This window comes from Cynocephalus volans, chromosome 10 (assembly GCF_027409185.1).
Source record: "Cynocephalus volans isolate mCynVol1 chromosome 10, mCynVol1.pri, whole genome shotgun sequence".
Lineage (NCBI taxonomy): Eukaryota > Metazoa > Chordata > Mammalia > Dermoptera > Cynocephalidae > Cynocephalus > Cynocephalus volans.
In genome coordinates, this window is record NC_084469.1 from 130,556,543 (window position 1) to 130,579,003 (window position 22,461).

The following is a 22,461-nucleotide window of genomic DNA, read 5'->3' on the forward strand; positions in this document are numbered from 1 at the left end:
TCACATAGCAGGAACTCAAAAATAACATACTTTCTTTACACCTCATTTTTTGCACAGTTTTGTTGTTCCAGATGGTTTAGAAATCCCTGATTTTAACTTAGCTTATTAAGATGTCTGAAATGAATTAAAGCATAACTGTTCTCTGATTATAGGACGTTAATTTAGTTTTCTAGTGTCTTCTCCTGTAGTGCAAATAACACTCAATTAAGTTCTTTGGATGTAGAAAATACCTGTTATGTACTTGAGATTTATTAATTGCCACTATACTATTTAGTAAGAAAGTATTTATTATTGCCAAAGCACTTCCAAAAGAAAAGTTTATTATATGGATCACTTCATGTAAAATTATGAACTTAAATTACATCCTTAAAAACCTATAGTGATCCAATAAGTGGAGACATTCAACAGAGATTTCTATTGTATGGTGCATTATGACTATGTATATCTATATGTGTTAAAATCTATGAAGCCTTAGTGTACTGAAAACATATTATTTCTTTTTTTTTTTTTTTTTTTCCGTGACCGGTGCTCAGCCAGGGAGTGCACCGCTCATCCTTATATAGGATCTGAACCCGCGGCGGTGGGAGCGTCGCTGCGCTGCTAGCGCAGCACGCTACCGAGTGCGCCACGGGCTCAGCCCAAAACATATTATTTCTAAAGAGTACTAACATAATTATTGAAAGTAAAATATCAATTTTATGAAAACAAAATAGTTAAGATTCTCTAACTGAATTATAAAACCTATAGTTTGATTAATTCATTGTTTAGCTCAAGAATTAGAATAAAATAATTTTTAAAAACATGGAACAGTCCCTCTAGCAAAATATCATATTTTGATATAAGCTAATAAACATAATATCATATCCCCAAATGAAGACAAACAAATAGAGTCTAGGATCAAACAAGAAAATAATTTGATTTCTTAAAATGAAAAGTAATGTTTATTGTTTACTTCTGTGAAAGACTTGCTATTTTAAATAAAATAAGTAAATTTAAGGATTAAAACTATAAACATACAAATATATTAAAAATAATACTTGATTGCACAGCATGTAAATTATATCTCAATAAAGCTATTATTAAAAAAACAAAAAGAAACAAAAAAAACCTGCCACATCTCTTTTCAAAAACTCCAAATTCTGGTATAACTGTTTGATTTAGTTCTCCTAAACATTACCTACATTTTAGTTCTTTATAAACTAAGTCCTAATACTATAGGATTCTTTAAAAAAACAAAAGAATCCTTTCATGATTTGCCTTTCTTCTTGATCAACTCCTTATTTTGCCAAAAAATACCATCAATTCATTTGGATAACTTTTTTGTCTTTACTGAGAACTTACAACACTATTCAGAAAAATTATATTTCTAAAGTTTTATTCATCGATATATTGAATCTCTAACTCTTACCTACCTTTCCACTGGGACAAAAACAGAATTCTGAAAAATTTCAAGGAGGAAAAATTTTAGACTAGTGACTCTCAACTATACCTCCCAGACTCTGACACATGGAGAGGGGAGGAATTGTGTAAGTCAGCCTCCCTACCCCAACACTGACCCTGGAATTCACAGGATAAAGATATTATTGATGAGAGTGCATAAAAGTGTAAATAGTGTAGAGGCAGAAAAAGGGTTGAGGTACTCTTTTACCCAATATTCTGGATTGTGGATTAGCGGCATTAAATTTACTTACTCCCTCAGTAACGTGAGGGGCAAAACATCTAGACTGGTGAATCTGAGAAACACATTTTAAATAACTAAATAATGAAGAATGTCCATGAACATGCATATGCCCAGCCTCTAAATTTTAAAATTTAAATTGATTTCAAACTTGTGAAACACAAACCTTTATGGCAGAACTAGAAGTCTGTTCCCACCAGGCCCTCATACCTGATAGCAGCCAATCCCGCTCCTTTAAACTCTGAAGAATTAGCTACATCAAGAGTCATCATTTTTATGCATTTCATATTTAAACTACAAATGCTATAGATTTTTTAAAAACTCACACAAGTCTAAATCAATGAGCCTTTCCCTACACATCTAGTCTTTTGGCTAAGAAAACACTGAGTAACTTGGTAATATACTCAAGTCTCTCTCTTTGACAGTTATATCACCAAGGATATTAAAATGTCAAATAAAAATGTGACTTTAATGATATTTACTAACTGATTTTCCTAAAATAATTATTCTGTAATTTATACTCTCTTATCTATAATGGTATATGATAAAGGAATCTTTCTAGCAATAAGACATTAGAATCTCAGAATAAATTATGTTGATTACTAAAAGAAAATTTATGTTAAAAAAAACAAGATTGGTTTTAGATCATAGAAACTTTCTATGTGTGAATATAAGAAAACTGTCAAGATTACCTCCTTATTCTCTTCATCATCTTTACAATGTCAATAATTTCAAGATAATTTATTACTTCAGAATACTTCCTTCAACCAAATTACTTATTTTCATGATTCTTCAACTCATAGCTTTAAATATATGGGGGGGGGGGGTTAACATTTCATTAGTGACCCAAATTCAAGAACTTGTAATATTTACAAGGAAGAATTTCTGAAGTTGAGTTTGGTACTATTAAAAAGGAAGAGTTGTTCTTTTTCCAAACCTAGTAACATTTTTTCAGCTTAGTAACTGGATCTATTGTCAACAAGTTACAAGAAACAGACTTTTAGTTCTATACAGATTCAAAATGTCTAAAAAACAATCTCAAAAGATACAAAATAAATCAGTTAGTCAATTTCTACCTGTGGATTTAAAGTGAAATATTTCATTAAAAATATTTTATCTTTTTCATATTTATTATCTGATACAATTTTTAAACTAGATTTAAAACTTGAAATTCTAGAAAAAATATTAAGAACCATTTTAGAACCCAGAGACTATAAAGTGAACCAGGTCATCTTATCAATTTGATTACTAAAAATTTCACTCATTCACAATTAAATCCACAGAAACTGTTAGAAAATGTCTGGCAACACATGAACAGTGAGTAGGGCTGATAAGTTTCTTTGCCATATTTAAAGTTCTCCTGTCCTCAACCAGGAAGGCTTCATAGTGCACTATACAGCTTGGTAAAGAGTGGTATACAAGGTTAATGGTACATAGGTTAATGCATATGAGAAAAATATCTGAAGTTATAGTACCAATATCCTCATTTAAATCACAACCTTCTGCTTCACTGTTCTCTTTTTGAAACTAAAAGAATTTAGTTTAGTTTCAAATGGACTTTACGTACCATTTTTAAAAATGAGAGGTATCATATTAGGCAAGAAACCTCTCACTAGAAGGACAGATAAAACTTTAGAATATATATATAATTTTTTTCCTTTTTCTAAAGCAAACACATTAGTCTTCCCAACTTTTTAGAATCACAGTTGGGCAAACTAGTATTATGGAAAGCATTCATACTAATTTATCACTAATAAAGACTTTTTTCTATTAACTTATCTGTCAATCTTATTCTAATTCAAAATAAAAATTTGAACCAATTTTATATCATTATAAGTGTATGATTTGAGAGCTGAGTACAAATAAACTTGATAAATTTCAAATATTACTTTCTACATTTTTTCATTGAAATTAGAAAATCTTTAAAAAATATTGTATTCAAATCTTCCATTACTTTCAATGAATTTAAAATAAGTATAATGTCACATATATTTTAAAATGTAGAACAAGATTATAATAAATAACATGCTACAAACAGAAAAGAGACTTGAGTGGTTGAGTCCTTTCCAGATCACACAAAGTAAAATATTTTTCACTTTGATCAAGTCTTTAAAACTAATTGTTAAATAGAAAATCAAACAATCCACAGTTTGGTATTTAACCTTTTTATGTTCAGTCAACAAAACAGCTTTAAACCAGTTCCCATACATGAAGACAAGGTCCATTTTAGGAGATGGCACTTATAGATGTGCCAATGTGAAATTTAAAGAAATAATAATAATTATAAGAATTTAATTATTTTAAATTATAAAATTTAAAGAAATAATAATTACATCAGGAAATAAAAATTACATTCTAAAATTTTAAGGTTAAAAGTATATATTTTAAAACCTATTTAAACAAATCCTCAAATCACACTCTTTTTGATATGAACTTTGCCAGCACTGTTCATGTTGGCCAGATTATACCCTAATTTTCCTTAATAAAGTAAAATGGAATGCATACCAGCAGCAACTACAGCTGGAGGAGGCGAGCCCGCCTCACCACCGCTTGTCTGACTCATGGATGCTGCAGATGTTTCTCTAGATGGAGGCAACTGTAACTCCTTTGGGAGAAGATCATAGACAGACTCTGTGGAGGCAAAACAGGAGGAAAAAAATTTTTTTAAAAGAGTCAGTCAGCAACCTAATTATATGTGCATGAAATAAAAAATTAATCTCATATAATAAAATGTTATAAAGAGTTCTTAACAAATATTTTTTCGTTCATTGTATGATTTTATTGAACTAAAGAAAATAAATTTGCCATTAGTTCTGCCCCATGTTTTCTTCTTGGCTTTATTCTTTAAGTTCAAGATAGTCTCTAGAAAGTTCAAATTTTGAAACTGGATAAAACTAGACAGAATAGAAGAAATGCCAAATAACCCAAGATATTTTAATATCTACTTTTGTAATAGTATGAGTGCAATTTACCATCCTTTACATATGACATAGCATATACTAGTGTATATCAGCTTTAAACTGGTTTCTCCAATTAGTGCCATTAGTCTAATCCTGCTTTTTTACCCAACACTCTTTAGCAAATATTTAATTCAACACTATAATAATTCATTTTTCCCTAAAATGCTAAAAAAAAAAAAAAAAAAAAAGCTAAGAAAGGAATGTCATGGCTCTAGGAAATTCCTTTTACTCTCTGAGGCATCTCCAACCCCAGAAAGGCACAGGTATTGGATACTGCTAAATCAGAAAGCATAAATACTTACACTAGGTTACAATTCTTTTGTATCCCAAATTAAAGAATCCATATCTTTTAAAAGTATTTTATAATACATTAATTGTCCATAAAATTTGATTTATATCTACAAAAATTATTTTGTGGTTATGATTGTTTTTGAACAGAAATAATTCTCAAAATATCCTCTAAAGGTAGTACAATCAATGTTGGAAGGAACTTCAAGAGACCAGCTAGAAGCATATACCTATTTTCAAAAGAACTGAGGCACAAAGCTTAAGGGGCTTGCATACTATTTCAAGAAACCCAATATTCCAACAATTAAAGAAGATTATTAATTATCTGTATGAGTGATTAAAAACACAATGGTAGCCCTATATGACATTTTTTCTGGGTAACAGACAATACTTTTAGTTAACTGATTACTGAATTCATATACTTTGATCCTCCCAGTTAATCACTAAAGTATGTATCCTAACTTTGATGTGGGTAGGGATAAGGAAGAAGGTCATGAAACAAAGCTAAAATTAGAAATTGTACTCTTAAATGATCTTCATTCACAGTAAAGCATAAACTTAAAAGTTTCTTTTGAAAAACCCTATTACCTAACACTCAAAATGTTCATCTTCAAAGCATTTGGCAAATTTGGCATCCATCTGAATATAATATGCCCTGACTGAAAATCTTCAGCTTGTTAAAGTGTTGCTAAAAGCCTTAAGTAAATTACTCCCATCTTTCAAACAATATGGGGGGAAGAGAGATAGAACCTAATTAAAACAGAAATGCCATTATCACCAAATATTCATTTTAGTACAATCATCTTTCTCAATCCATATTGAAAACAAGAGTTCCTTAAATATAAAAGAGAAACATACTCAAGTCTATTTTTGTCCAAATAAAAATAAAATTTGAATATAAAAAATGGCTTAGATAAAAAGAAACATTTATGTCAAGGAAAAAAATGGTTATCCTAGTAATAGCCCAATCACTAACATCACTTCACCAGTCAGGACTGTTTCTCCACTTCTCCAATTATTAAAATCAATCGATCAAATCAAAACAAAGCACTCCACCTTTCCCAAAGAAGGGTATAATGTTGAGTCTCTATTAGAGGTATAGAGTTATAAAGACAGTGTTACTAAAAATTACATTGGAAAGTAACTAAATACAGAATTTGTTATATATCCCAGCCCTCTTCAAAAACTGCCCCTCCCCCCCCCAAACAAACAAGTAACATGCAAAGTCAAGTGGAAGGTGTAGAAAGCATGGATTCCCTTATTAACTGACTCAAGTGCTTGGAAATTAAAGAAGTCAGTCTTGCCAGAAGTTTTATCCTATCTATCCAAGGGAAGTAGCAGTTAATGCAGTCCATACCAGCACAGACTCTGATTTCAGACACAACTGGGTTGGCTCTGCTACTTCAAACAACCTAAGACTTATACTTTTTTTTTTTTTTTAACCCTAATACCTCAAAGATGTTCCCTCGAAGCTACAACTGTACAACCTGATCACATATACTGGCCTTTCTCTTAAATCTGTTTCCCATCAGATACCCAAAGATTAAAGCAGTTATCAAGTATGCTATTAATACTTTTGTCATTCAAGTTCTAAATTCAATCTAAATAAAACACTTTTACAGTCTCCACTAGCAAATGAAAGAACTCTTGAAAAAGAGCATAGGTACTTTAAGTCTATGAAAATGACAGATGGTCCTAAGAAAGTGCTCACTACTTCATGTTATGCCACAATATTTATTTTTCTTGTTATCTTTTAAATCAGTTAGGACAGATAAAGGAAGAATGAAATTCTAGGTTTATAAACAGAATATGAAGAAAGAGAATGGGAAATCCATAATGGAAAGGCAGCTTCTGAGGAAAGACTTCCTTGGAAAACAAAAGTAAAGTCACTTCTAGATTGAAAGAGACAGAGAGATAAAGCGGGCCAGGGGTAGGCAAGTGAAATGGGTATAAGGTTTCTTTGGGGGTTATAAAAATGTTCTGAAATTAGATTATGAGATGATTACACAACTCTGTAAATATACTAACAACCACTGAATTGCACCTTTAAGTGGGTGAACTTTATGGTTTGTAAATTATATATCAATAAAGCTGTTTGTTGTTTTTTTTTAAAGGGGAGAGAGTGAGAAAGAGAAATAGAACAAGCATAAACGAGAACTGCACAAGCACAAGAGCAAGCAGGGAATCTAACAATGTTCCTGATAAAATTCATGGACCAAAATATCTCTTCACATAGCTTCTATTTGTGAAAAGCAAAATTATGAAGAAGCTGAGCTGCAAACTAATTTATCTTCTAAGGCTCTTCTACTGGAGGATCAGGAAAATGCTGCAGGCCATAGTATCCTAAATACAGTACAATATGTGATGTAAATCTTAAAAAGTTCTTGTGAATAAGATGAAGAAATGTAGACAATAAAACAGATGGCTTCTAAGCAACAGCACCCAAAAATGTATTGTATAGGCTCAACCCTGAGGGAGGTGGTTATCATATCAACAACTTGAACAAGGATGTCAAATTTGAGAATGACATAGCCTTAAGAGAGATGGATTGTATCTAATAATTCATCACAAATGATGAAAGACTGGAATATCTGCCCAAAGGAATAAGATGAAATTTAATAAGGATTAATGTAAAAACTGGTAAAAACTGCTCTTGTGCAATACATTTACATGCACTCGCTCTTTTCCTCTTTTTTTTTTTTTAAGTGATTTTACTTTTGTTTTCTAAGGAATTCTTTCCTCAGTCTGCCAAGATTGGTGTGATTGTTTTCTTATAAATATTTTTTATTAATAATGCTAATAATTTGTACAATAATATTTAATCAACTCACCTAATGATTCACTACGAATTTAATTGACCAATATAAGAGCACTGCTTAAGTATCTACGTAGTAGAATTAGGGCAAGTACAATATAATAATTCCATTAACATAAATTTTAAATATAAATGTATAAGAAATGAAGTTAGGCAAAAAGAGGAGCAAGCTCAGAAGAGTAAGAATTTGTCTCATGTTGGTGCAATAGCACACAGCGTAGGGAAGTTGGAAGGAGGAAATGGAGGAATGAAATGAATGTTTTCAGGTATTGAAAACAAATTAATGCTTCCCAGCGCTGGATGGAAAGGTGAACAATGTAAAAATGGCCTGACTGGCTGGTTTGCTTGGTCATTCTGTAAACTCTAATTGATCCATTTATGTCCCCCTAATTATCTCTGGGTCAATTCTATCCAATTCTTCTACACTGGCTATGGAGAGGCAGAAGAATTTCACAACAGTGCATCAAACTCAAAGTAGACAGAAATCCTATCCTGAGGGCACACAACAGTGAGAGAGAAGGGGAAATTTTGTAACTTCATAGTGCAGCTTATATATTCTTTTCTACTCAGTTGGGCACTCTGTGCGGTAACTGCAAATTGCCCAAATCCCATTGTCTACTGCTTCATTCTGTTATTGCTTCTTCCAGGAAGAGATGAAAAGATCTCGAACTCCCATACTCCCTCACTTTCCCCCAGAAGAGCCCAGGAAGATAAACCAAAGGAAACAGCTGGAAAAGACATATTTTTTTTTGCTCTTCTCTCTCAGCTAAATAATGGCATTAATAACACAATTACAGCCACCATTTATTAAGCATTTTGGGGGGCCAGGCACTGTGCAAAGATTGTTGTGTATTTTCTCATTTAATCGCAACTATGAGGTTGGCTTTACCAATAAAAATGTGAGGCTTGTGTTACAGTAAAAAATGAAAAAAACGTGATAAAACAAAAGAAGGGAATGATAAAAATAAGGTTTAGGACAGTGGTTTCTTTTTGATAGAACAAAGGAGGAGGAGAAATAAGTTGGGCTGGGCAATAGGTTCATGGGTGTTCCTTTTACTAAAAATATATAATCAAGTCAAAAATAAATACAATAAAATTAGTACTATGCATTGATAGTGCAAAGCTTCACAGAGTTGCTTAAGACTTAAATAAGATGATCTGTTAAAAAGGACTCTAAGTTATTATCCCTTCTTGGAATTTTCATCCCCATCTCAACCTTGTTGACATGAGAGATGGCATTCAGTGTTCAAATGCTTTGGGGTTAGACAGTAAAGACCAAAATTGTCATATAGCCCATCTACTTTATGACCTTTCTCAAGACTATCTTATTTACTTTCAGGCAATAAAATAAACTTGTATACAACTAATACTACTGACTTACATCTATGCAGAGACAAATAATAAGGGGGAAAAAAGCTCTGTAAACAAGATGCTTCTGTTCAGTTATCAAGCAAGCAGCTAAATGGAAGTATTGTGGTAAAAAAGAATGTTACTTTGTATTGGGAATGCTTTAAAAAATGTAACAAAAAGTGAACTAATGCTCAGAACAGATATTAGTTACTCAAATAATGAATGCTCCCTGATATCAGATGCAAACATAATACTGAAAAATCCACTTGTAAACATTTTTATCTTGTCTTATATATGAGATTTGACTTTTTTTTTTTTTAACTCTAAATTCAAAGCTACTCTAGGCACCTGAAAGAGTTAAAAAAAAGCTTTTTCAAAAAATGGTTTGGGAACTAATTGCCTTACTCTCCCATCTCTCCATTAACTATCTCAATAAGCTGGTGAATCTCAAGGTTATCTATGACTTCATGTCAGACATTCTAAAATAAAGTGCCTGGCATCTCTAACGTGCCAACATAGTTTTGCATTGAAGAGAGACAGCATTCATTTTGTTAAAAACACTTCAGACTTAACAGTCATCATACTTGGCATCTCTGCTGGAAAAATGTACTGGCTGCAGATCCACTGGATATTTGGGGTTATTTTTTAAAGATGGCTGGTAAGGGGATCTTAACCCTTGACTTGGTGTTGTCAGCACCACGCTCTCCCAAGTGAGCAACCAGCCATCCCTATATAGGGATCCGAACCCTTGGCCTTGGTGTTATCAGCACCACACTCTCCCAAGTGAGCCACGGGCCAGCCCTGTTTTCTAAAAGATTACAGAGTCCAAGAATAACTGGTAGGTGGTGCTATGTTTTAACAAACTTTTCTCAATTTCTGCGTTTAAGTCAATTTACCAGTCTGCTGTCACATATTTAGTCATATCACTTCTTCTAGATTGTATTTTATTATTTTCCCAATCTAGTGTTCTAAGGTAATTTTAAATGTGCAAATCCAAGTTGGGTACTTAGGGTATCAATGTGTCAGAAAGAGGCAGGCAGTGGCAATGGGAGATTGGTTACACAGAGGAAGATTGATCAACTAAGTAAGTAGATTAAGATTAAAGAAAATCAAGTGTCTTTCTCACTGTCAAACAAGGGAGTTACAAACATAGAAAGGGAGAAGAAAAAGACACCTTGTGGTATTGAGTTGCAACTGGAGGTATTGGTGTGAACTCATGATAGCCAGTATGTAGACAGAAAAATACAAACATAAATGTATGTATGTATGCATTTGTGCAAATATATAAACATACATATATTCCCTATCTCTGTCCTTTGAAAGGACCTAGGAGCTACAGTACCCCTAAAGTATGCTCATGCAAAATAAGCATACCTAATACCCAGATTTTAGTTTCTAAATACTATTCTCCATCAAAAAGTATCCAGAGCTTATGGGAGAAATAGGTGGTATCAGAGCTGGGACAGGGAAAGAACAATATGAATTTGGAATGTCGTTTTGCTAAAGGTAAGGAAGTACTCAAAGAATTATAGGAAGATGTCAAAACAATACAGAAGCCAGCATGAAGGGGCTCCCACTGGCCAAATATGAAACAATATGAGCACGTAAATAAGTAATAATAGTAACAGATTATAATCTACTGAAAATGTAGAAGTCCACACTGATATAAAACAGTAATAAATAAATTGAAAGTTTGATGAGAAACAAGATATTTACATAGTTTCAAAGTACACCTCTACAAAATCCTAATTAATTCCAAAGGAGAAAAGGGGGTAACTGTAGAGACGTGTGACAGACACCACCTAAATCAAGCGATCAAAGTAAGTATCAGTAATGACATAATTCAAAATTGCATGCCACCTGATAGGAAAACATAAGAATACAACACCATTTCTGAGATCTTCCTGCCAAAGATGTATAATTTGAATGTAATCATGAGGAAACATACAAATCCAAACTGAAAAACGTTCTACAAAACAACTGGTTTATAATCTTTGAAAGTATCAAAACCATGAAAGTCCAGGAAAGACCAAGGAATTATTTCAGAATGAAGAAAACTAAAGACACAGGACAACTAAATGAACATGTAATTCTAAACCAGACCCTTTTGCTATAAAGGACATTATTGGGACAATTTGCAAAACCTAAATGGGATCTGAGGACTAGACAGAAAAAATATATTAATGGGTTTGGGGGGGGTGGTAGTTATATTGTGATTATGTAAGAGAATGTCCTTGTTTGTTGGAAATTCTAAATTATTTGGAGGTGATGGGGCATCAAGTCAGCAACTTAAATGATTCAGAAAAAAAGAAAAAAGTTCTTTGCACTGTACTCACAACTCTTTTAAAAGTTCAAGATGGTTCCAAAAAGTACATACAGGCACATATTTCATTAAAAATTTAATAGTTAATTACTAAGTATTCCAAAAATTCAGCTCCATAAATGGTAGTTTTACTTTTTTAAAATCTCAATTTGCAAAGAAATGAATATATCAAAGGAAACAAAGCTTATTTCATGTCATCATGTTTGGATATCTGGCCATCAAAAAATAATCAACAATGTTCTCCCTCTCACTTTTGCCACAATTTCTGTTTAAAATCAACAAATCAAACAAAACCAAATACTTTGGTAGAGAAAGGTTGCAGAGTCTTGGTTACAATTACACTACTATTGTTATGTTTTGGTTATATTTACTTGTTTGACACCTTATTTGCCAAACTCACAGGTTCGGTATTTTTGGCTATACCATCTCTTCTACACTATCACCTTCAACTTGATAGAACAGTAACTAATTTAAACAGTCATTCAACATTTACTTAGCTCTTACATTGAACTAGGGACACAAATCTTTTTTTAAAAAAATCACTATGAAGGTCAGAGTCTACAGAGGATAAAATGAGTCAAGTTTAAAATAAGACAGTATGTGCTTTAATAAAAGTATAGGGTGTTACACAAGGGGAGAAGAGAAAACGCTTAACACTATCCGTGAATAATCAGAGAAGGCTTTGTAGAGTATGTGACATCTGAGGTCAATCTTAAACACTGAAATTGATATTTAGCAGACAGAATTAGGAAAAGAGAGGAGGAACTGTAAAAGCAAACCCAAACAAAAAGAGCATTTTTACTCTAATTTTTCAAGTAATTCAGTTAGGTGAGAGCATGGAAGTTACAAGAAAGAGTAACATGAGTGAAGCTACTAAAGACAGGGAGAGGCCAAATTACGATTTCTGCCTTAAAAAGCTTACAGTCCAGTGAGGTTGACTGAAAGTATATAAAAGCCACTGAAATATGTACTAACACATAGGTGCTAAACATGAAAAAAGATAGGAAAGAACAAATATATAGAGGGCAAGGAAAGAACGGTATGGATGGAATGAAAGTAGTTTTTTGGGATTAATCTAAAATTCTAATAAAAAGCATAAAATTTTACAGGTAGAAGTGGTTAAAGTATTTGGTATAACCCTCAGTTTTCACAGAGAAGAAAATTATGTTCCAATTTGGTTATGACTTGCTTAGCAGAGCCAAGCCTGGATAAAGCTGGGTCTCAAGCAGGAGAATAGCTGACTGAAAGATAAATTGTTTCCCCAGCATTCCTGTCTAACAATTAGAAACAGCACTGAAGTTAGAAATGCCACCTATTTCATTTACTATTGTGCCTAGCACATAACGAATGAATACATGAATGAATGAATGTGCAAAAAATCTACCTAAATTGATTCTACCCAAATTCTGTTTTTATACCCAGAATCTTAGAGAGGAAAATTTGAAAAATTAAACAAACAAAAATCCTCAAAACCACCTTGTTTTCAATGCAATCATTATCAAAATATCCTACCATCTGAATGAAAAATGTCACTTTTCTATGATATTTTTAACCCAAATACCCTATCCTCCCACATCCCATCTCCCAATTTCCATCCCATTATCATCTAAACCACCATTTCTCTGATGAATAAACAAAAATTACTTTTCATTTCTTAGGGTCTTCATTTTCAGTGATTTTTTAAAGCCTCAAACAAGTTATTTCCTATCAATTTTCTTCTTTTCTATTTATATAACATGAATTTTTTCCCTCCTTCAAACCAATACTGAAGAAATCAAGGCTCACTTTCATCTTTTCTACTCTACACAAACATTATCAATAAGAAACAGAAGTCTGCAAACCTTATATGCTGAGATATAAGCTGATATTTACAGAGATCAAAAATATTTTTCTACAATAAGTGGCAATGAACTAATGACCAAGTTCACTACTTCTTACTTCTGCCTGTGTCTACTGGTTATCAACGAAGAATATTAGAATCCTATGTGAAAATATGTAATCCCCCTGAATGAAGATGCCTGGGATTCCATAACAGAACTACTTAAGGGTTTACAGGAAATAGGATCACAGAATGTACAGTTGGATAAAGGGCCACAGGTGATTCTGGCTAAGAGCCATTACTTTGAAGTGTGAAATTCAGCCATGGAGTGAAAATGGATTGGCCTAATTTTATTTTAAGCACTGCTGACTAATTTTGGGGGTTTTTTCACTAAGAGTCTAGAAAAGAATAGCAAAAAAGAGCTGAACCACCCTCTTCGGCAGATTACCTGAATTCTTAAAACTTGGGGAGAAAACAATTATATTTACTTATCCAAAAGAGGATATGAATATTACGTATCTTTCCTGACCAAAATGACAACTGCCATTTCACATGGTAATAGATAATTTAAGATATTCGATACTTAGGTCTGAAACATGTAGACTTAAGTAATACCTAAAATAATGAAACAAATTAGCACAGCTCTTGTTATTGGGCAAAGGCCAAAGATTCTCAATGGGTAAAACTGACCCACTGATGGCATGTGGTAGCCCTCCAGGGCATCTCATGGCTATTCTCTAATACAAATAATATTTGCTATATGAAAGTTTAATACTTTTTCTTACAAAAAAATAATAGCTTGATTGTGCTTTATTAACTAGATGTCACTTTACCAATGGACAAAGCCATTTTTTTAAAATGAACTTTTAAAAAAATTTTTATCGAATCATAATTGATTATACATATTTTTGGGGTTCAATGTTGACATATGTTGATCAAATCAATATTACTACTATATATATATTGTTACAAATTGTACTTATTCTTTATGCCCCTTGTCCAATCTTTCCCTATTCCCCTCTCCCTCCCCCTTCCCACCACTGATAACCCTAGATTTCTTCTCTCCCTCTGAAAGAGTAATGGTTACTCTGTGGACTTCTTGCCTAGATAATCTGTCCAATGCTGAGAGGTGTTTTCAGGTCCCCCAATATTATCATAGAGCAGATGCTTCTTCTGTCACTGGAATGGGCTTTGTGGAGAGAGACATCCTCTTCTTTTCTTTGGTCTCTGCTGGTGACTCTCCTTGTGTCAATACACTCCACTGGCTGGCTGTGGCGTCTAGCCACTTTCATGGCAGTCATGGTTATTGTGGCGGCTCTGGTGGGCTACCCACATGAAGGTGATGTTTTTGGCATGCTCCTTGGCGCTGGTGGGGTGCCTGGTTGTGGGAGGGGGGGTCCAGTCCCCAACTCCATACCTCAGGTTCCCTGGCAGGTCCTGAGGCGCTGGTGGTGTGCCTGGGCCAGAACTAATTTTTGTCCTTTGCTTACTTCTAAAATGGGGGAACTTCCTGTGGGAAACAGTACTTGAACTGTGTGGTTGAGATAAATTGTTGCTTTGCTGCTGTTTCCATAGGGAAGGCTTTTTGTTCAGCTCAGGTTTTAATGGTTGACTTTATAGGTATTTCCAGCTCTCTAGAGACCTGGTGCACCTGGGTTGCATAGAAACTCTGATCTGGGCCTGAGTCTTCATCAAACTTCACCCCATGCAATTCCATACTCCTGACCAATCTCTTCTGAATGGTCCTGAGCTGATTGGGGAGCAGATTGGCTGTCCTTGCCGTGTCCCAGTGTTCTCCTGGTGGGCCCGTCTCCCCCACCACCCGTGCTGCAAACACTTCTGATGGGACAGGCCATGCACTGGCCCCTTGTGATGGCTCACCAGCCTCTGAATGGCTCCTTTTTTTCAGTTGTTGTGGCTCCTCACTCCTGTGTGGGTCCACAGGAATCCTATTAGTGGTCTTGCTGTCCTGGGAGCCACCAAGGCTCCCTTCTCCCCTGCCACCTCCAAGCAATTCCATCCAAGGGCACAGCTGTGGCTTTTGTTGGTTCCTGCTCCATGCGCTCAGCAGCTCCAGCCTTAAAGCAGCCCTAACTCTCCAAGGAGTTTTTTCTTTCTCTCATCGTGGATTCTCCTGCCATCATGAACTCTGTAGGTCTCTCCTCCTCTTCCCCTGAGCTCTAGTGACCCCAGATTGGCTGTTGTTGCTTTTTTACAGTTATAAATTGGTTCATTTGTGGAACAGAGTGATGCTGGGGACCATCTATTCTGCCATCTTGACCTGTCTAATGAATTCTGACAGATTTTGTTGTCATTTTACAATAGCAAATGAAAGGGTACCTTGTGCAATCCTTTGTGCCACAAGGTGGTCCATAAATAGAAACAAAGAAACAGCTATAGAAATTTAAAATTGTCCTAAAAATAAATTATAACTGATAGTATTACAATTTAGAGTTTACAAAGTACTTTTATATGCATAATCATATACTGTAAATGAAAAGTGCTTTGACTATAAACTATATATAAATAAAAATGGATAATCACTACAAATATTATATATCATAATTTCAGAATGGATTCTTTCCTTTTTTTTAGTGTGTTAACTTTTTACGAAAGCATAACATACACATATAGTAAAGTATACAAATCTTAAGTCTTGAGCTTGCAGAAATTTTAAAAGTACACACACATATAACTACTACCCAGATGATTAAGCATCCCTACTCATGCTTCCTCCCAGGTATTACCCTCTCCAGAAGTAACCAATCTTCTAACTTCTATTACCATAGATTGTAGCCTTGCCTGTTTTTGAATTTTACATAAAAGGAATCATACAGGATATGGGTGCAGACAAAAAAACCCCACAAGTCATTTCTAGATCAGTTTCAATATACTGATTTTTCGCTTCTTTAGGTGTTGTAATTTTATGCCTCTTTCCATGACTGGTGATTTTTGGTTGTATACCAGAAATTAAGAATTTTACTTTGTTGTGTGCTGAATATTTTAGTACTCATAGAAATATTCTTGAGCTTTATTTTAGGATATGGTTCAGTTACTTGGAAATAGCTCGATACTTTCAATTTTTTCATTTAAACTTTGTTAAGCAGTACTAGAGTGTGTTTAGTCCATGGTTAATTTTTCCCTAATAATAAGGCAAGACCCTTCTGAAAAATACCTGAAACCCCTGAAATAAGAGGTTTTCTCTTCTGGCTGGTGCAAACAGGCTATACTCCTAACGCTTTATGAGCTCTGAGCATGTTCCCTTTCATCCTCTCAGGCAGTTTTTTCCCAGCCTTGGTTGGTTCTCCCACATGCATGCAATGATCACTACTCAACTGGATACTCTATGGAGACTCTCTGCAGATCTCCAGAATTCTCTCTATGAACTTATCTCTTTTCTCCAGTACTGGGACCTGAGAACTCTAGCCATCTTAGCTTTTCCAGACTCCTAGCTCTACCACCTCAACTCAAAGACATTGCCAGGCTCTGTTTAGTTTCCCTCCTTTGGCACCACAGCCTGGGAACTTTCTCCAGGCAGCAAGCCAGGTCACTTGTAGGACTCATCTCATTTGTTTTCTCTCTCAGGAATCACTATTTTTCACTGCCTGATGTTAAATATAAAAAGAATCATTGTTTTATATATTTTATCTTTTTAGTTGTTTCTAGAACTAAAACTCTTCTTCCGAAGAAGAGCCAATCTAGCCTCTCTGTTAATCTATCTTTGCTGAAAGCAGAAGTTATTCTATTGTAATTTAAACTAATGTCGATATGTTCTTTGCCTCAGAGAGGATGGAGAATTAATATTACCATGTTCTACTTGATAGCCTTTAATAGATTTGAAGACTTTTCAGGTTACTTAATTTAATATTCAATAAATATTGTATGTGCCTTATGTAAAAAACACTGGATTTAAAAAAATGAGTCTTCGTCTTGTAAAAGTACAAAAATGCTCTGTACGTAAATAAGTATATTCTTTATACTCTAGGCACAAAGGAGGATTTAAAAGTAGTTCCTGCCTTCAAAGAACTAAAAATCTAGTTGGAATAGGATAAATGAATGTGTGTATTTAAATAAACACATATATGAAACATTTAGAGAATAAAAATAGGCTGTACAATATTGACAATGATTATAATTAAAGACCAGAGACATGAGGCCAAGGTCTTGAGTAATCAACAAAAGATTCTCTGAAAAGTTGCCATTTGAGTCAGATCTAGTAATACAGCCAGCACAACCTATCATACACTGGTCAATAGCAATAAGCAAATATAGACTCAGATACCTTCTAAAACCTAGTTTTGATTGTTCATAGCAGCAGTAGTGAAAACTAGGCTATTAAAATGTATAATTATGTGGCAGTAAAGTCATAAAATAAGAGCACTAATTAAATATTTGTTGAATGAATATTTATGAGTGCCTACTTTATGACCCCACAGCCTTATCCCTCCATTCTTCTCTTTCCCTCCACATTTTCAAGATACAATGATTTTCAGTTCTTCAGCCATATACATCCTTACCTTTATTTCTTTGTAAATGCCTTTGCTTCTGCCTGAAACATTGACCTTTCTACAGCTTTTTTCAACTGTTACTTCTTCCCTACAATCTTTTCCTGACCACTCCAATCTTAGGTATCCCTCCCATGCATTTTCTCCACCAGCATATTTATCACACATTGTTCAATAATTGCCAGTTTACATACATCATGAAGACAGTGGTTGTGTCAGTCTCATTCACACTGTCTTGCCAGCAATGGCACAGTGTCTTATACAAACAGGCACTTATTTGATGAGTGCGTGAGTGTGCAAGAAAATAGACTGTGGGAATACATAAGGTTGCTGAGAGACCATATAAAGAAAAAGAGGCAAAAGAATCAAAACGGGAAGAGAAGCCAGGAAAGAAGCTAGTAAAAAGAGTCAGCGGATAGCCTGGAGCGTAGTAGTATAGTGTCAAAAAAGAACAGAGTTTTGGGAATGGACTGCCAAAAGTGAAAATGTCTCATTTAGTTCAAGTAAGGAAGAACTTAAAATAATGAATTTATTAGATGTGGCAAAATAAACTTCTTGATACCTTTGCCAAAGAAGTATCAAGGGAGCAATGGGGATAGAAGCCAGAAGGCAAAGAGTAGAAGTCCAAATGTAAGTGAGGAAGTAAATGCAGGGTAGCAGAAATATACACTACTATTCCACAAAGTCCTTCCAAAGAGAAGGAAAAGGATACTTAAGGAGATAGGGACAAAGGGTTTATTTTAACATTGCATGAAAAGAAATTTTGTAGGCTTGACAGTATAAGGAAAATAGCCGATAATGAGGAAAAGCTTGAAGATCCAAAGAAAGGACATATAAAAGATTCAATTAAGAAAATACCATCACTTCCGCTGCCACTCGGGACCATGCTGCGGATCTGTGCTGCGCGCTTGCGCTCGATCGGGGCCCTGCGCGGCCCGCGGGGAGGCACGTGCCCGCCTGCGAGCCAGCCAGGACCCGCGTGGAGGTCATTTTCTTCTGAGAAACTCACTTGAAGGGGGCCATTCTCTCCCCAGCCCCAACTGGAGCAAGGACTTAAGACTCCTCTTTGACCAGTTCATGAAGAAATGTGAAGACAGCTCCTGGAAACGTCTGCCTTCACATAAAGGTGAATCTTCTCAAAGGATTCAAAACTTCAAAACCCATTTTCTTGACCCAAAGTTTATGAAAGAACAAATGGTACATGGCAAACTCTCCACCAGAAGCTTTGAGGATGGCCTGGGCTTCGAATATGCGATGTTCCATAATGATGCTGAGAAAAGGATAGTTTGCTTGTTTCAAGGAGATCCTTACCTGAAAGGAGCACCTGGATTTCTTCATGGAGGTACCATTGCAACCATAGTTGATGCTACTGCTGGTATGACTGCAGTGTTAGCTAGGGGAATTGTCATGACTGCCAATCTCAGCATCAATTTTAAAAGACCCATTCCCCTTTGTTCTACTGTTGTGCTAAATAGCCAACTTGATAAATTTGGAAGGAAATTTTTTATTTCCTGTAATATTCATAGTGTTGATGGGAAGACGCTATACTCAGAGACAACAGGCTTATTTATAAATCTGGATCCTGATAAAAGTCTGATATAAAAGAGCTTCTGGTGAATTCCACACCATTCTGCATAAGGTTCTCCTTCATACAGAAGAAGCAGTTGTCCCCACACCTACTCTGCTCACCCACTGCTGAATACCCCATAGGGGAGAAGCCTGCTAACACTGCCCTTCCTGAACAGGCTTCTACGTATAACTCCAGTTCAGTTTCCTCTTTCTAAACTTTTTAAGACAGAAACGTTGCCTATGAGGGACAGTATCAGTAGGTCTTTGTGTCTCCTTAGGATAAGTGTTTGGTTCTCCTGAGATGTTTTGTTGTTTATTAAAACATAATTGATTATACATATTTTGGAGGTACAGTGTTGACTATGATTACTTGTATACAATAAAGTGATGATTAAATCATAACAAAAAGAAAAGAAAAATACTATCAGGTTTGACAATCATGAAATCATAAATGAATTTCCTAGAGAATGTACACTAACAAAGGGTTAAGGGACAACTGGATGGTGAAGAAGTTGAGATCAGTATAGCAATAATATAACAAAACAATTTTTCTAGAGCACTATTACAGGATTATACTACTAATAAGAAATTGGGTTTCTAATTTTCTTTTTAAGCATCAGGCCACTTTTTGAAATTATATCAAATGCAGAGGTCCCTCTACAGAAGCCATAATTAAAAGCAGTTTGAGAACTACTGCTGTGAGGAAAACAAACACATGAAAGGGAATAATAAAAAAGGAGAGTAGAAAAATATAAAAGAGAGAAAAATATGTCACAGAATCAAGTCAGAAATTGAAGGTGCCTTTAAAAAGAGACTGGGAATTTCTTCAACTGAAATGAGAGAAAAAGAAAACAAAAAATGAGAAGACCAAAATAAATTTCTGAGATGAAGAAGTAAAAAGTTGGGGGGACTTCAGTGGGACGGATTCAATGTATTCTAGAAGAGAATTCAGTTGTTTCTATTTGTCAGTGGCTATGCTCTAGAAGCTGATCCTTAAGAGGCATGTAAGAAATCCTTCTGTACCTATTAATGTTTAAAGGGCCAATTATATCGTATGGTAGAATTAAGGGATTAAAACTCAGGGGATAAAAGTTCTAGTACTAGAGGTTGTCAGTTTTATTTTTAAATGAAAGCATATGAATTCTCATTTGCCTTGATCAGAAAGTCAAAGTCACGACTATATATGGCAGATGATCAGTAGGCATTTTAAATATTATTGTAATTTTTTTTTGCATGAAGGGGATATGGAAGGAAGGAGAAAGTCATAGGTTCCTTGGAAATGTCTACAATCATTATATAAAGCAGCTGATCCTCGTGTCAGTATGCCAATACTGTTTACTGTGAATAAGAGATAAGTAGCAAGTCATAATAAAACAGCAAAGGTAGTCAGAACTGGGCTTTCATTATAGCTCTATCATTTATTTTTTTGTGTGACCTTGGGCAAGAAACTGACCATAGTAAGTCTTAGTTGTCACATTTATAGTATGGTGATAACACCTATCTACCTTGTAGAGTTGTGAGCACTAGAAATAATATGTACAACATACCTAAAACTATTATTAACATATTAATTGGTGCTACTAACATAAATGAAAGCCATAATTCCTACCCTTAAAAGGGTGTGCATTGAAGAGGTGTTATTGAGATAATCCACGGGCATTATTTCTTCTTTTCCAAAGCAAACATGCCCATTTCAAGATGAATTTAATTTTACTTCAAAATACACCATTTTCCTTTCTACAGATCTTGTACTTCCTACAGTACATATCTGGACTGCAGAAGTGTTCCGTTTGGCCTACACAATGTTTTAAAACATTTTAAATTAGTTGTAAACATTTAAAAATAATATTTTACATAAAATCCAGATCTTTGGTTTCTCTTGATGAGTCACATGATCTGGCAACACTAAATCTCTATTCCGACAAGGAAAACTGGAGCCTTCCCCTTTCATGTGCTCTCCAGTTACCCAAAGTACCATTCAGCCAATTTTACTGATTTACATTAAAATGTCTGTGCCCTGTAGGTACGTGAGTTTTCCAACCCTACACCAAGGGTTAAAGAATCCAATAAAGGCCACTTTCTTTAAAAAAATACTTCTTATACTCAAAAAGAATTGGAAGTTGGTACTCACATAAAGACACACTTCACGTGAACAACAACACTATTCACAGTAGCCAAAATGTCGAAACAACCAAGTGTCCATCAATGGATGAATTGGTAAACAAACCGTGGTATCCATTCAGTGAAATAGTATTCACCCATAAAAATAAAGAAGTAACTAATAACATTCTACAAAGTGGATAAACCTCAAAAACATCACACTAAGTGAAAGAAGCCAGACACAAAAGGTCACATATTGTATGATTTCACGTATATGAAATATAATAGGTAAATCCATAGAGATAGAACACAGACAGGTGGATGCCAGGAGCTTGGGGTGTGGGAGGGTGGTAAGGATGGAAGATGAGGGTAGAGGGAATGGGGAGCTACTGTTTAATGGGCTGTTTAATGGGCTGTTCTTTTGGGGTGATAAAAATGTTTTGGAACTAGATAGATGGAGGTGGTGGTTGCACAACATTGTGAATTGTTCACTTTAAAATGGTTGATTTATGTGAAATTATATGAATTTCACCTCATTAAAAATAAAAATAAAATAAAATAAACAATTCCTTATTCGACCACCAAGTGCCACCTAATTCGATAGGATCACTCTTCCCACTAGGAAAGAAAATCCATGTGAGTAACTACTAGTTTTTACCAAGTACAGTGCTAGACACTTTAAATATACATTGTCTCCTAAAATCTCACCCAATCAGGAGACACAAATTTATCATAGCATGGGGCAGGGAGGGGGGTGTGTGTGGTTCTGGTACCAAATTGCCTCCATTTGAATCCCAGACCCACTGCTTGCTACTATACAGCCCCAGAGAAGTAACTTTTAGTTTGTTTCTTCCCTGTAAAATAGGAGTAATGATGTTATCTACACTTCATATGGTTGTCCTGAGGATTAAATGCAATAATCCAAGAATGCACTGACCCAGGCTCTTAGAAAGAATTAAACAAATGTTAGCTATTGTGAAGGTTAATTCTAGGTATCAACTTGATTAGATGAAGGAATGCTGAGAAACCTGGTAAAGCTATCTTTTTAGGTGTG

General features: G+C 34.7%; 1 protein-coding gene and 1 pseudogene across 2 annotated transcripts in view; one reads left to right on the plus strand and one right to left on the minus strand.

Moving 5' to 3' along the window:
- Positions 1 to 22,461, minus strand: part of NFAT5 (nuclear factor of activated T cells 5) — a 123,044-nt gene that overhangs the window by 62,269 nt on the left and 38,314 nt on the right. The window contains exon 3 of one of the 2 annotated variants that reach the window (XM_063110536.1): positions 4,184 to 4,309. In XM_063110536.1, coding sequence (XP_062966606.1) covers positions 4,184 to 4,309 — 126 coding nt within the window. Of the gene's footprint in view, positions 1 to 4,183; positions 4,310 to 22,461 lie in introns of those variants that run through there. The other variant, XM_063110533.1, reaches the window with a different exon arrangement.
- Positions 18,623 to 19,340, plus strand: LOC134389571 (acyl-coenzyme A thioesterase THEM4-like; annotated as a pseudogene).